Here is a 16542-nt window from a genome sequence, read left to right as displayed (position 1 = left end):
AAAGTACCAATGATTGTCACACACACACTAGGTGTGGTGAAATTTGTCCTCTACATTTGACCCATCCCCCTTTGATCACCCCCTGGGAGGTGAGGGGAGCAGTGGGGAGCAGTGGGCAGCAGCGGTGCCGCGCCCGGGAATCATTTTTGGTGATTTAACCCCCAATTCCAACCCTTGATGCTAAGTGCCAAGCAGGGAGGTAATGGGTCCCATTTTTATAGTCTTTGGTATGACTCGGCCGGGGTTTGAACTCACAACCTACCGATCTCAGGGCGGACACTCTAACCACTAGGCCACTGAGTAGGTGACAGTAGATGGCAGCACACATAAGAGATGCGTGTCGACTGCGATATGACTCAAGTAAACAACACCAACATTTTATATGTTCCATTGAAAATATAGAACATTACACACGCCGCTCAAAAATGTATCAACATGTTTTAGTACGACTTTGGTAAGCTATGAAGCCACACGGCTTGATGGATTGTACTGTGCTTCAACATAGGTGTATTATTATGGCGTGAGTATAAGGTAAGACATATTATCTGGCGTTTTGTTTCGCAATATTGTGCAAAAGCAACTTTTCTTACCTTCTAGTACCTGCTGATCTGTATTTGGGATCTGCATAAGTCCTGAAAATGTGCGCGCATCCGCCTTTGTAGTCCGTGGCGAAACCATAAGCTTCTTCTTTTTCTCTATCTTCTTGTTATGGGACATTCATCCTCCGCTGTTGCCATTTCTAATATAAAGTAGTGTAAAGTTCTTACTTATATCTGTCAGTAAACTCGCCATGAAAGCGCTAAAACATACCGGTGTAGTGAGTTTACATTATTCACCCAAGGAACTTTAGTTATTAGAGAGTTCCGGTCGGACGGTTTTTCACGGGACACATCTCCGGTGTTGTTGTTTCCGGATGAGGAGATGCTGCTCCGTTATTGATTGAAGTAAAGTCTGAATGTCATTAAAACAGTTAGCTCCATCTTTTGACACTTCTTTCACTCCCATCCTTGTACGCGACACCTCTACAACAAAGATGACGGGGAGAAGACACTGTCGAAGGTGAGCCACGTAAATAACACCGCCCACAAAACGGCGCATCCTGAAGAGATGCTCAGAAAGCTACTTGAAAATGGTGTGTAAAACATCATCTATGCAACATTTTGACCAAATAACCACCATTATATGTTATGTAGACCACAAGGAAGTCTTTTACATTAAGAAAAAAATCCTAATATGACTCCTTCAATGCGCCTTATAATCCAGTGCACCTTTTGTATGAAAAAAGACCTGAATAGACCCGCTCATCGGCAGTGCGCCTTATAATCCGGTGCGCCCTATGGTCCGGAAAATACGGTAACATGAGGCAACAATCTGCTTCATATCTTGTCCAATTGCCCAGCGTACCACTTGACGTATGGGTCCATGGTGGCTCTGATTAAAGGCAGGTTCTTGCATTCTTTCACCCAAATGTGAATCTCCCCTGTGGCTAGGCCTTCCTTAGACACACCTTAGAGGGAGACACGGCACACACACAAAAAAAGATGGACTTAATGAACTTTGCCAAAGTGTTTTGGAAGCATTTTGTGTGTGCAAGACAATGACAACCTGCATTGATGTTGACCTTTGGCAGGTAGCGTACGGCAAGTCTTATCTCTCCTCGACCACCTGATGGCGTCAGAGAGGGTGTTGTAGTCTGAAAAAAAAGAAGAAAAGAATTAGACACGATGGGACAATCAAAGTTTATTTCTATAGCCAAACCACAACGACGTCCCCCTGATCTGAAACCCACATCCGGGCAAGAAGAATCTCCAAAAGCTCAAAATGGGTAAAAAGAAGAAACCTTGGGAAGGGGCCGCAGATGTGGGGACCCCCCTGCAATGGATGCCAAGTTGGTACATTTAAAGAATTATTCATGATAGCCATCAGACTGTATAATGCATATGTTCCTTTTTGACTGTACTTAAATGTATAATGTATTTATATTATTCACATGTGAATAATGCTGTATAATAGACTGTATTTATATTATTCAAATGTGAATAATGCTGTATAATAGACTGTATTTATATTATTCACATGTGAATAATGCTGTATAATAGACTGTATTTATGTTATTCACATGTGAATAATGCCGTATAATAGACTGTATTTATGTTATTCACATGTGAATAATGCTGTATAATAGACTGTATTTATGTTATTCACATGTGAATAATGCTGTATAATGGACTGTATTTATGTTATTCACATGTGAATAATGCCGTATAATAGACTGTATTTATGTTATTCACATGTGAATAATGCCCTATAATAGACTGTATTTATGTTATTTAGATGTGAATAATGCTGTATAATAGATATATAATAATATAATATAATACTGTATTTATATTATTCACATGTAAAAAATGTGTTTATTGTCTATTGTGAGCGAACTGTGGTGCTGAATTTCCCCCAGCGATCAATAAAGTTATTTCTATTCTATTCTATTCTATTAAATTCTATGATAATGTGAGAAACGGTCTGTTCCAGCATCAAGATATCACATCATAATGCCTTCATTCACAGTACAAGCAACGTTTCAAGGAACATTTGAACTGGAGGGGTCCCCATACAACTTTGTCACTTCTAATACGAACCCGATATTGGAACCTCTAGTATTGCCCAATACCGATTTTAATACAATATGATATCGGCACAAATCATAGTACATACTTTTCTTATTTTGGAGTGTCCAATGTTAGAAAAAGCTTGATCTAGTGAAATTCGTTTTTAAAAAGTCAACAATGGTAGGTATTAAAAAAACACTAACCTTAAGGCATTCGAATAACTATGTTTTTATATTTTGTAGTGTGAAAAGTTTTATTCAAGTGAAATGACTCAAAGAAGAACGGTAGGTATGACAACACTAACCTTATGACAGATTTATGCTTTTACACTGGAGTTCTAATTTGTATTTTAATGGATGGATGGATGGATGGATGGTGACACCAAGTGGACACACAAAATGGATAATAATAAGCTCATGACACAGCAAGTTGAATGATGCAGACACGTTTGTTACTGGATACTTTCTAATGAGCTTCTCTTGTGGAGACTTTGTATGTGTAAGTAATATGCAACTATAACTGTTTGATACTTGTTTGTATTGACAAATGTTTTAGACTGCAATATTGTACAATTAAAGACACTTATTATTTAAGTCTAGCTTGTGTGCTTAGCTGTTGTGTAGCTGCTAGCTCTTAGTAGCCTATAGCTTTCCATGTTTACCTTTTGTAAGTGACTTCACTAAAAAACAAGGACCACTCTAACTTTGTGCGCTCATTGGAGGAATTTTAGATGCTAACAGTCTGTCCAGCTTTGCACTTGTAAACACGCTGCAGGACTGCTTTTATTGAAGCTTACATCAGAGATTTTAGACAATATCATCTGATACTTTTTTTTTTCTTTCTGGTATCAGATCGATATTTAATATCCACACGGGGTCGGGTTATTCCTAACTTTAACACGCTTATTAACTCATACAAGCATAAAAATAAGTATATCCTACAGAAAAACTAAATTAAAGCGTTAACTAACTTTGATGACGAGTCCTGCAAAAAAAAAAAGAAAAAAAGAGGATACTTTATTTACTTTAGAAGTTCAAATTCCTGTTTAAAAAAAGCATCCATTTGTGTAAGTCAAGCAAGATTTTAAGATTTTATTCTAACATTTGGATTTTTCTTTGTTTTTGTTGTGATGTGCACCACATAAGTGAACCAGTGATGGCAACGTAGACAAATGCGATGAATAGCTAATTATTTCAAAGTAGGAACATAGTACAGTACACAGGTCTCTGTCCTGGCTGCTCAGAACAATATGTATAAAACGGCAGTGAGTTGACTTCAATAATACAAGAAGCACCAAAGTCAGCTGCTTATTCCCACACAAACCTATTCATTTATTTCCCTCACGAGTAATCATAGCACAGGCAGGACATACTTTATTGTTTTTAGTTGAAACGGGCCAATTGATACTGAAGTATCAATGCATTATGAAACATAAGCCCTTTAGGCCTGGATGTGTGTGTCACTTAGAGCTGGGCCGATACAACGATATCAATACAGAGTAAAGGCCAAAAGTTTAGATACACCTTCTCATTTCAATGTGTTTTCTTTATTTTCATGACATTGTAGATCATGGGTGTTTTAAACTCTGGCACGCGGGCCAAATTGGCCCTTGAGGCGATATCAAATTAACACTAGAGCTGGCCCACCCATTATATACAGCGGCGGTGCCGCGGTAACACCGCATTCACCGCTAATTCTCATACTTGCCAACCCTCCCGGGAGACTCCCAAATTTCAGTGCCTCTCCCGAAATCGTCACGTCCGCTTTTCATCCAGTCCAACGAGTGCTGGCCCAGTCACATGATATGTGCGGCTTCTGCACGCACACACAAGTGAATGCAACGTATATTTGATCAACAGGGATACAGGTTACACTGAGGGTGACCGTATAAACAACGTTAACACTGTTAGAAATATACGCCACACTGTGAACCCACACCAAACAAGAATGACAAACACATTTCGGGAGAACATCTGCACTGTAACACAACATAAACACAACAGTACAAATACCCAGAATCCTTTGCAGCACTAACTCTTCCAGGATGCTACAAGGTGTGTGTGTGTGTGTAGCGGGGTGTATTTTGTAGCGTCCCGGAAGAGTTAGTATTGCAAAGGGTTCTGGGTATTTGTTCTGTTGTGTTTATGTTGTGTTACGGTGCGGATGTTCTCCCGAAATGTGTTTGTCATTCTTGTTTGGTGTGGATTCACAGTGTGGCGTGTATTTCTAACAGTGTTAAAGTTGTTTATACGTCCACGCTCAGTGTAACCTGTATCGCTGTTGATCAAGTGTGAATTGCATTCACGTGTGTGTGCGTACAGAAGCCGCACATATCTTGTGACTGGACCGGCACGTTGTAAGAATGGATGAAAAGCGCACGTCACGACAGCTCCTGGAGGACGTTAAAGGCAGTGTTTTTAAGGCATGCCCCCAAGACCGTGGTCCGGGTGGACTACGAGATATAATGACTGATGAACACCTTCGTTCGATAATGAAGGTTGCCTCAGCTCAAAGCCTGAGCCCCGACATTAATGAACTAGCATCCAAGAAAATATGGCAGGTATCTGGCTTGGGCACATCAGATTAGATCAGTGTGTTGCAAACTGAGCAGTTTAAAGTCCTGAATGGTTGGTTTATTCATTGTTATTTTATTTTCAAATTTATTAGCCTGTGGAAAAAGTTAATGTTGATATTTACCTCAGAAGGCTGCAAATAGAAAAGAGGCATTTTTTATAATTATTTTTATTTAAATTGTATTTGATCTGCCATTGATATTTTTTAATTATTATTATTTATTTGAAACTCGATTTTGCATGTCACTATAAAGTTATATAAGCCTTGCTTGTTCAATATTCAATGCAAAACTTGTTTGGGTCCCTATTAAAAGGTTAATTTGTTCAACCTTGGCCCGCGGCTTTGTTCAGTTTTAAATTTTGGCCCACTCTGTATTTGAGTTTGACACCCCTGTTGTAGATTGTCACCGAAGGCATCAAAACTATGACACCTGTGAAGTGAAAACCATTTCAGGTGACGACCTCTTGAAGTTCATGGAGAGAATGCCTAGAGCAGGGGTCACCAACCTTTTTGAAACCGAGAGCTACTTCTTGGGTACTGATTAATGCGAAGGGCTACCAGTTTGATACACACTTAAATAAATTGCCAGAAATAGCCAATTTGCTCAATTTACCTTTAACTCTATGTTATTATTAATCATTAATGATATTTATCTTTGTGGGAACACTGATCATCTTAATGATTTCTCACAATAAATATACCGTATTTCCTTGAATTGCCGCCAGGAATATAGTATTCGCCTGCCTAGAATTACAGCCGGGTCAAACTCGTTTCGCAAAATAATTAGCGCATGCTTGGCACTTCCGCCGGGTCAAATATGAGTCATTAAATGACTCCCGCCTCCTGGTGGTAGAGGGCGCTAGTGATCCTTCTTGCGACTACCAGTACTGCAGAAGACCGGTTCTGCAGAAGAAGACAACAAGCAGCAAGCATGGGCAGCGATCGTTTGCTTGCACTTTTACCATGGAGGATTACATATCTAAAATAAAACAGTTTTCTAAACTGGACTTTCAATCGAAGCAGGAGGTAATAATTAAAGGAATATCTCCAGAGACTTTTAAAACTGAAGAAAGATAAGGAAGACTGCCTTTGATCAGAAGCATGGACATAATTTATAAGTAAAGGTAAGACCATAATACATTTTTTTTATTAAATTTGCTTTTCATGATAAGGTAAGCGCCGGAGTTAGAAGAAGTTTTAAAATAATTAGCGCATGCTTGCCCATCCCGCATGCTTTTGGTAAGCGCAGGAGTGAGAAGAGGTTTTAAATTAATTAGCGCCCCTGCGGCTATTCAAGGAAATCACTCAAGGAGATCACTTCTAAGACAGTCCTGTGAAATCACAATACCCCATTTTAACTAGCTAGCCACTAACATTTTTTAACAAATCATGAATTACTTTGCACCATGTTTGTACAAATAATAACTCATGTAAAATACAAAAGTCAACTCTCAAATTTTTAAATCATGTCACACTTTGAACTGGACACCAAATCTGTTATCTGTTTCTTTTTCAGTTAGTGGGAAGCCTGGCATTGCATGCTGTTAACTAGTGTGTTGTACTCTGGTGTGTAACTTGACACTGCAACTCTGAGTGAGTCTTGCAGATGTGCATCAGTGAGGCGTGTTCTGTGTTTGTTCTTGATGAAGTTTATGTCAGAAAAGGCTGATTTACAAAGATAAGATTTTTCCTCATTGTTTGCGGAACTTTCTTAATCTTTTGGACATATTTTCACAGCAATCTGGCCTTAAGCTTAATTATGATAAATGTAAAATGTCAAGGATCGGAAATCTAAAGGGAACGTCCATTCGAATGGAATACAAAGTGCCTGTTTTGTGGACAGATGGACCAGTTAACATACCTGGTGTTGTTGTCCCAGAGAAGCTGGAAGATCTAGGCTCAGTAAATTATGATAATCGACTAAGAAAGCTGGACAAAATGATGCCATTATGGAAAGGGAAATCCTTAACCTTGTATGGTAAAATATCTATTGTCAACTCGTTAATTATTCCTCAATTTATTTATTTGTTTTTGTCATTACCAGCTCCATCACAAAACTTTTTTAAGATTTATGAGCGGAGGGTCTTCGATTTTGTCTGGGACGGCAAACCAGAAAAGATTAAATAAAAGGTTTTGTACAATGAATATGAATATGGGGGCCTGAAACTTCTCAACCTTGAAGCTATGTGGCTGTCTTTAAAAGCATCAATTGTACACAAGTGTCCTGTTGGACAAAAAACATGTACTGTATCAAAAGAAATTGTATCCTTTTTTACAAGTGATCCCCTCCCATTTTTCTTATGTAGAGAGTCTGCTGGGAAACATGGTGGGGTTCATAAAGGAAACAATCCACTCATGGGCTCTATGTGGGCTATGTGGGCTCTGTACCGAGGATGTCGTTGTGGCTTGTGCAGCCCTTTGAGACACTTGTGATTTAGGGCTATACAAACAAACATTGATTGATTGATTGATTGATTGATTGATTGATTGATGGTGGTGTTTTCAATTTGATGTGCCAGAAAAAAGAGACAATATTTTGCAGCAGATAATATGGATGAACTCTAATATTGTAATAGATGGAAAGCCTTTCTTTTGGAAAAATATGTTTGAAAGAGGAATCATTTTTGTCAATGATATTATCAATGAGAATGGTAAAATTATGAAATATGATGAATTTAGAGCTATGTATGGTGATGCTTGCTCGAGCTTTTCATTTAATCAACTAACTGGAGTAATTGGGAAAAGATGGAAACAAATAAGTAATTATGAAAATACTAAATTATTAGTTTGTAAACCTCTAATAAGAAATTCTAGTTGGCAAAAAGGAACTAAAATAAATAGAAAAATATATAATTTTTATTCAATAAAGAAATCTTTGAAGGCTGTCCCATACAACACATATGGAAAATGGGAGGACTTTTTTGACTGCCCGTTGCCGTTGGATGCAATATTCAAACTAATCTATAAAACTACTATCGATGTGCAAAATTGTTATTGTCAAATTAAAATTATTTATAACTTCTTACTCACGGGGAAAATGTTAAAATTATGGAATATGACAGATTTTGTTGTCAGGAGTCTTAATCCACCCTGCATTTGTTTTGGTATTGTCATATTGTGTCTTCGTTTTGGGTGGAAGTTGAAAAAATGTGTTTAAGGATTGGTTTGTTTTTGTCCAACACATCATTTATGTGGCCCGCAAAAACCTGGAAATGTGTGTCAATAAGGCATAATGTGTTTCAATTTTGACATAAAAAAATGGTGCCACATGCCAAAGCAGTTCTTCCTAACGAAATAGTTTAGTCATTGAAACCCTTTTTTATATTAATCATACAATAATAGCTTAACTTTAATATCTGCTTGTCACCTTGACTTCTGATTGCAAAGCACAAGTTGTAGGCATACGATATGATAATAGTTAAATATCAGGTGATGTACTGTGATGCATGTATATGGTTTTACAAGTGACCTTTGAGGTGAGCCGTTACTGCCATAAAAATGAGTTTGGCACTCCTAGCTGACAACACACGTGTTACGTGGGGTGTAGTTACTTTGCAAAGTTAGTGCCCTCTGGGCAGCCTTGTGAAGGTTGCAAACAGCCCCTTAAACTTATTTTAACACTTATTTATTAGTATTATTCACATGTTATTAAGTTGTTTATTTTCTATTGGTCCTTATCATAATATAATAATCAGCTGTGTTTGAGTGTGTGTGTGTGTCTGTGTGTCCTACCCTGTTTTTCAAGGCTAAGTAGTTCATCTGGGTGTGGTCGAAGTTCCATTTGGAGAGGTCTACGTCCACCTCCCCCAAGAAGCTGTTTCTACCAAATGTGTCGTTATGCCAAACGGAGAGAACAAGCGTCTGCGTCCTGAGATAATCCATGTCTACTCGATACTGGAGACACATGGGACATATTAAAAAATAGTAACGTGTGGGTGTTGTTGTGTGTGTGTGTGTGTGTAGCGTTGCACTTTGATGCAACATCTGTGTAGACTTACCCTGAGGATTTCATTGAAAGTCGGATTAAGTGTCTTTTTCTTCACGGACGTTTTCTTCTTTCCCAGACGAACTTTGTCAGGGACAAGGTAGCTTTTGACGTAGCTACAAAAATGAGACAAACTAAATTAGGGTTGAGCTAAAATGATTTGGAACACAATTAACCCTTGTGTAATGTTCATATTGTTACTCAGCCAGCGTTTGTGGTTCTGATGGACCTGTTGCATTTTGTGGCATTTAATGCCTCGCAATCAAACACTTTTATGATAAAATACTGAACAGATGTTTACCTTATCCCAATAAACATCTGTTCAGTATTTTAACATAAAAGTGTTTGATTGTGAGGCATTAAAAGCCACAAAATGCAACGGGTCCATCAGAACCACAAACGCAGGCTGAGTAACAACAATATGAACGTTGCATGGAAAATTTATCTGCCAGTTTCTGCATCCCACAGGGATTCTTCTTTTGTGTTTCTGCACCTGCGGTTCCCATACAAGGTTGCAACATTGTTTGTCAAAACTGCTCTCATTTTCTCGCACATTTGACCCTCTGATGTTCTGTGTACCTACACTCTGTCCTCCTCCTGTCTAGGCCTGCTGTGTGTGTGTGTGTGTGTGTGTGTGTGTGTGTGTGTGTGTGTGTGTGTGTGTGTGTGTGTGTGTGTGTGTGTGTGTGTGTGTGATACACAGAACATCAATTTGCACACTTCTATTAGCCCCGGGTCCAGTGGACCCGCACATCTTCTATGTAATAGAAATGTGTAGGGGGGGTGTATGGTGTGTGGTCATTAATATGTATTCTGATATATGTTCTTCACAGAAAATGAGCTAAAGTCAGTGAGTCTCAGTTTGAAAAATTAATCAATTGTATCATTTTTCTTTTAATAAAAAATGAAAACGGGTCCCACAGACCTGAAATTTCATAGATATTTTTGTTTATAAAAATATTTTTTTATTGTTAATATATATATATATATATATATATATACATATATATATATATATATATATATATATATATATATATATATATATATATATATATATATATATATATATATATATATATATATATATATATATATATATATATATATATATATATATATATATATATATATATATATATATATATATATATATATATATATTTTTATCTTATGTTGTATTTTTCCTTTGTATAATGTTTGATAATGTATGTATTCTTTGTATTTTTATTTTGTATGCTGCTATATGGACCCCAGGAAGACTAGCAGTCGCCTTGGCGTCAGCTAATGGGGATCCATTCAATAAACAATAAACAAAAAACATAAGGGGGAGTCCATTTAGCCACCAACTGTTATTTTTTTTCAAGCTCCAATACTCACGGGTCTGAGCGTCCTTTCTTGGGGTCGACGGACGCCAAGTCTTGGCACTGAGCCACAAAGATGTGGAACTCCCCGAGCTTGTTCACGTAGTTGATGGAGAACTGGATGTTCCCTTGAATCTCCACATTGCCAAAGTCGCTGCTGTCCATGGTCATCACGCTTCCGCTCAACTGCCAGTGAAAGGCAATGCGGTTGAGCTCATGATGCTCATGATTATGATGGTTGATTTTGTATTAGTTAGTGTTAAGCAAGTGGTTAAGAAGCAGAATCTGTGCTCAAGCGGTTCATGCAGCGGTGGGTTGACGTACAGACGACACAGAGGCCATGTCAAAGAAGTCCAGTATATGTCTTCCTGGGAGAAAAACGTCCTCATAGACATTGTTGTCATCCTACAACATACAGTAAACATCATGCAGGGGGAGAAGACATGCTGTGGTCGACAGTGCGATGGTATCAAGACGCCTAAATATGTACCTCTTTCTGCCAGAATGAAGGAACTGATTTGCTTATTTTCTTCAGGCTCACTGGATCAGAGGACAAGGTTGAGGAAGGGGATGGCATGGTCACTAAACCATTGTAAAAGCACAAAATGAACAACAATCCAACACATACATATTCATAATGACATGACTTGGAGATAGTTACCATCACTGGTTCGTCTCAGGTCAATAGTTGGATTTTGTCTTCTCTCTTGCCCTAGAAGATCCAAGTCGTCATTAAAAATTATTCCATCCATCCATCCATCCATCCATCCATCTTCTTCCGCTTATCCGAGGTCGGGTCGCGGGGGCAGCAGCATAAACAGGGAAGCCCAGACTTCCCTCTCCCCAGCCACTTCATCCAGCTCCTCCCGGGGGATCCCAAGGCGTTCCCAGGCCAGCCGGGAGAGATAGTCTTCCCAACGTGTCCTGGGTCTTCCCCGTGGCCTCCTACCGGTCGGACGTGCCCGAAACACCTCCCTAGGGAGGCGTTCGGCTGGCATCCTGACCAGATGCCCAAACCACCTCATCTGGCTCCTCTCGATGTGGAGGAGCAGCGGCTTTACTTTGAGCTCCTCCCGGATGACACAGCTTCTCACCCTATCTCTAAGGGAAACTAATTTCGGCCGCTTGTACCCGTGATCTTGTCCTTTCGGTCATAACCCAAAGCTCATGACCATAGGTGAGGATGGGAACGTAGATCGACCGGTAAATTGAGAGCTTTGCCTTCCGGCTCAGCTCCTTCTTCACCACAACGGATCGATACAGCGTCCGCATTACTGAAGACGCCGCACCGATCCGCCTGTTGATCTCACGATCCACTCTTCCCTCACTCGTGAACAAGACTCCGAGGTACTTGAACTCCTCCACTTGGGGCAAGATCTCCTCCCCAACCCGGGGATGGCACTCCACCCTTTTCCGGGCGAGAACCATGGACTCGGACTTGGAGGTGCTGATTCCCATCTCAGTCGCTTCACACTTGGCTGCGAACCGATCCAGTGAGAGCTGAAGATCTTGGCCAGATGAAGCCATCAGGACCACATCATCTGCAAAAAGCAGAGACCTAATCCTGCAGCCACCAAACCAGATACCCTCAACGCCCTGACTGCGCCTAGAAATTCTGTCCATAAAAGTTATGAACAGAATCGGTGACAAAGGGCAGCCTTGGCGGAGTCCGACCCTCACCGGAAACGGGTTCGACTTACTGCCGGCAATGCGGACCAAGCTCTGACACTGATCATACAGGGAGCGGACCGCCACAATCAGACAGTCCTCAGAGAGTATGGGGTAAAATTATTCACGGAAAAAAAGGTAAGGGTTCGGAGGTGATGCTCACTTGGTGACAGGGAGGATGTGAGGTCCTCCATGCTTTTAGCCACATTTTTAGGTCGGGCTTCTGCTCGCCGTAATGCTTTCCTGACAGGATTTTTGTCATCCTCATCATCTTCTCCTAACAATTGAGAAAAAAAAACAGACATAATAATTGTATGAAGTACAACCATTGCATCGGTTGTTATGAGCAGTGACACATTTCATGCTTCAGCTCGTGTGATTAATCACAAAATTTTATCGCATCAATCATGTAGAAACGCAGATTAATCACACATTTGTTTTGAGCGCACATGCTCCCTAACAGCGGATGGTCACCTGAAAGGCGGAGCAGGTTGTTGTACAGTCAGTGATCAGGGCAATACATACGTCAGTGCAAAGCTGAGTTTGGAGAATCTGACTCAAATTTCACTTCAAAATAATACTTTAGATACAACTGTTAGGAAGTTTTGAACAAATAAATGACGTCCGTTGAAGTAAAACATGCCCCTGTATTACATTCTGAAAATACAATTGTAATTGCGTCAAAAATATTGTGGGGTTCTTCTAAAATAATTCAAATTATGCATGCAATTTACTGGGATTAATCGTGATTAATCAAAACACCAAAGTGTGATTAATCTGAATTAAAGATTTAATCGTTTGACGGCACTGGTTTAAATATAATTTTAATGGAATCAAAGAAACTGCGAATGTTCTGTTTTTCATGTTATTGTTTTATTGAGCAGGCATATGCCGCCAAGAAGTCATATTGGAGGTCTGTATGGCTGTAGCGCCACTTACCGACGTCATGCTGTACTTATTTAGCAGACTGTAGGAGTAGACTAGTGAAGACTGAATCAACAGTGCCTCTGCTGGTTGTAGTCAAGTAGTACAGTTGCCTCGATTGCTTTAGGATGTGAATAATAAACTATCAATTCACACCACGCAAACGTTGCCAAATGAGACAGTAAAAGAAGCAATTTGTTAGCATTACTGGTGTAGTGCCGAAAGTTACAACTATCTCCACCTACAAACCAAACATGGGCAAAAGGAAATGATTGACAAAGACTAATCTCGGCAAATAAAAGTTAACACAGACACGGAACAATGTCACGGATACAGCGGAGTGTCAATATTATTAACACTAGCCTACACCAACAAGTATCCTTGGTGGACGGAAAACGTGAGAGACAGGCTTAGCAATCGATTAGTAGTCAAACAACGTCTCTCAAATATAAGCACCGTGAGGAGCCCAGAGGAGCATTTATTTTCATTTATACAAGATCACAGTGTTCCTCCCTAGAAAGCCTTATATTAAACCCACTACCTGCCAGTTGTTTGTATCAGAGTGGCTGGACACTCTCTTGTGACACAAGGGACAAATATATAAATTCCGTTTAGAGATTTAAGTATTCATTTTATTAATTTAACAGTGATCTGTGATGAAAATCCTTTAAATTTACACATTTTCCTAGAACATTTCCGAAATGTTGAAATGCAAATGGTGACAGGTATGACAAGTTGAGATACATCCATGCAGACCTCCACTATGGCAACTCCTAATAGCAGCATTATATTGATCAACACGACATTGGCATGGAAACAGGAATTCAGAAAGAGATTCTCCCATCCTATTAAAATTGTTATTCAGTAATTTAACAACTGATTGTTAATTTTTCCCGAAATCGATCAAAGACATTTGTTTAATTGCGCATCCCTAGTACTTACGGCTGGAAGTGTTTCTTGAGTTGGACCAGGATTCAGACGTGCTGCTTACAGATGATTCCGGATCAGCGTCTAAACTGCTGTGATTTGCCCAGAGGTGATGTGGACTCCTTTTGGTACTCCTCTTGAAGCCTCTGGCCCCTGAACCCACAGGGGTGCTGGTCTTCACAGACCCACCAAAGGCCTCAAAAACCTCTTCTTTGGAGGTGGAGTGGGCACTTGGCTCATTGGCCATCCCTAAGTAATGGCTGTAGTCTTGGGGTACAAAGGCCCTGGCAAGGGGAGTATCAGTTGCCTCTGAGGCTTGCCTTTTGTCCTGATCTCTACACTGCTTTCTGCTGTGGGAGTGAACAGGGCTTACATCTATCTTCAGCTCACTAGAACATGGTGGTTCTGGATCAATAAGAGTGAACATGCTGGTGGCTCGACGCATAGACATGCCTCGACTACTGGAATGGCTGAAGCTGTCTTTGCGTCTCTTTGGAGAACGAACCTCCTTTGTTGGAGTTGTAGGTGGTTTTGTGGCTTTCTCCTCTCTACCCACAATCTTTTTGGGTTCTTTTGAGGCATTGGACTCAGCTACCTGATGACTGGAAAAGTTGTTTTTGGCATCGTTTACTGCTATCGAGCCAGAGCCAACCTCTCTATCATGAGACGTTTTAGTAGGAGATAAGCGGCATGACTCTGGCTCAGCATTCTGTAAATCTTGAGATGTATGCTGAAAAATCTGATGTTTTTTGGGGCTTTTTATCCTGTCAACAGACTTGGAATCAGTTGTGGCATCATCCCAGAACTCCAGTAAACTGTTAAAGTGTTCTCTGCTGGCACCAAGTGTCGGGGACATTTTTTCTAACCTCGGATTCAAATGGTTTCTTTGACAATCTTCCTCATCGCTGCCTGAATTGTTGCATATGGCCCGCAAGTCGTACTCTGATTTTGTGAATCTTTTATTCAGCTTTGCACCCCGAACTGCTTTAGGTTTACTATCACGGACCACAGGCTTGGTTCTCTCCTGCTCCCAGAAAGATTTGAGCTGCTTGATCTTGTCTGCGGTGCTTACTTCCTGGACATAGTTTTGTCTTTCGGAATGAGGACTATCTGCTTGGTAATTTTTTCTGGGAGACATGATCGATTGAGCACTTTGATCCTTGTCTTGTCTATCTGTCAAGTCTTTACCTAAACTGTTTTGGGTTTTACTGAAGGTTTCGACAATGTTCGCATGTGTCTTTAAGTCTGTAGACTGGATGGTTCCTGACAGGTCTTCTTCTGTTGCACAATCTCTTGACTGGGAACTGGTGTCCACTTGTGGATTTGTTTGGACTGAAGTGAGCCTCTTTGACTCTAGATTGGATCTCTGAGGCGGTTGTGGCGCTATTCGCTTGACACGGCTATCAATGTGTGTGTCTACCTCCTTTTCATTTTGGTTGGTTTCTGAATGTTTCAGCTCACCAGCATCCACTCCATTTTTGGCGTAGGTTACATGCCCCGTAAAGATTCCGAGTTTTTCCGTCTCCATGATATCTCTCGAGATCATGGAAGTTATGGTGTTTGGGTATATGGTGTTGATTTTTTTGTGTGTTTGGCTTTCGTATTCCTTTTTCACCAACCCATCTCCAGCATACTTCGACACCTCATCCTTTTGTGTTTGCGACGAAAGTATCTCCGTTTCAATTGATTCTTTCTGCAGAAAACTTCTGACACCTTCTGTATCGTTCTTTATTAACACGTCTAACTCATTGTTTCTGTCAGGGGGATTCTTTGAGACTTCAGGCCTGTCTTCTGCACTCAGCCAGTCGCTGCTGTCTGTGCTGCGGTTGAACCAGTCCAGCACTTTTGCGATGGAGTTTTCATCATTGCCAGTAGGACTGGAGGTCTGCGTGGTCAACTTGAAAACGTGTTTCTGATGGGATCTCTTTGGCATTTTCTGCTCGGACGACTCAATGTAGTTGATATCATATGATATTGGAGGATCGCCACCTAAAATGTTGTGCAGTGTCAGGTAAAATATAGTAGAAAGTTACCAGTTATCTATCCACCAAATATCTATACTGCTGTACAGGGCTCAGGCTGAACCCTGTCCCAGCTGACATTGAATGAGAGGATGGGTACATCTGGGACTGGACCTAACCTTGGTTTTTAATGAACCTACATGCATTTTCTTTAAATATTGAAGACAATTGATTTAATTTGAATTCAATGACCCTGAAACAGGTGCAGGCGCCTACAATCAAAGGCAGTAATAGCCAGCTTGGGTTCTGGACTTCCCTGCAGTCAGCATGGGAACAGTTCTATTTTTTATAGCTGTGAATGTGAGTGCTAATGGTTTGTCTCAATGTGCCCCGTTACTGACTGGCAACCAGTTCAGGGTTTACAGCCTCTTACCCAAAATCAGCTGGGATAGGCTCCTCTCAAACAAGACAAAACGTAGAAAATGTAAGAATAGATGGCACCTTGAGTCCCAAAAAAATGCAATTACAGG

General features: G+C 40.2%; 1 protein-coding gene across 2 annotated transcripts in view; it reads right to left on the bottom strand.

Annotated features, from left to right (window-relative positions):
- LOC133659252 (synaptotagmin-like protein 2) overlaps positions 1-16542 on the bottom strand; it is a 40898-nt gene that overhangs the window by 3484 nt on the left and 20872 nt on the right. For both annotated transcript variants that reach the window (XM_062061982.1, XM_062061983.1), the window contains exons 8-17: positions 14067-16040; positions 12364-12477; positions 11194-11244; positions 11023-11114; positions 10857-10937; positions 10549-10718; positions 9182-9284; positions 8916-9077; positions 1606-1693; positions 1405-1507 (exon numbers count right to left, since the gene is read on the bottom strand). In XM_062061982.1, the coding sequence (XP_061917966.1) occupies positions 1405-1507; positions 1606-1693; positions 8916-9077; positions 9182-9284; positions 10549-10718; positions 10857-10937; positions 11023-11114; positions 11194-11244; positions 12364-12477; positions 14067-16040 (2938 nt within the window). The remainder of the gene's footprint in view (positions 1-1404; positions 1508-1605; positions 1694-8915; positions 9078-9181; positions 9285-10548; positions 10719-10856; positions 10938-11022; positions 11115-11193; positions 11245-12363; positions 12478-14066; positions 16041-16542) is intronic.

This window comes from Entelurus aequoreus, linkage group LG10 (genome assembly GCF_033978785.1).
Source record: "Entelurus aequoreus isolate RoL-2023_Sb linkage group LG10, RoL_Eaeq_v1.1, whole genome shotgun sequence".
NCBI lineage: Eukaryota > Metazoa > Chordata > Actinopteri > Syngnathiformes > Syngnathidae > Entelurus > Entelurus aequoreus.
The sequence above is the reverse complement of the archived record's forward strand: the minus strand, read 5'-3'. Positions and strand labels throughout refer to the sequence as shown.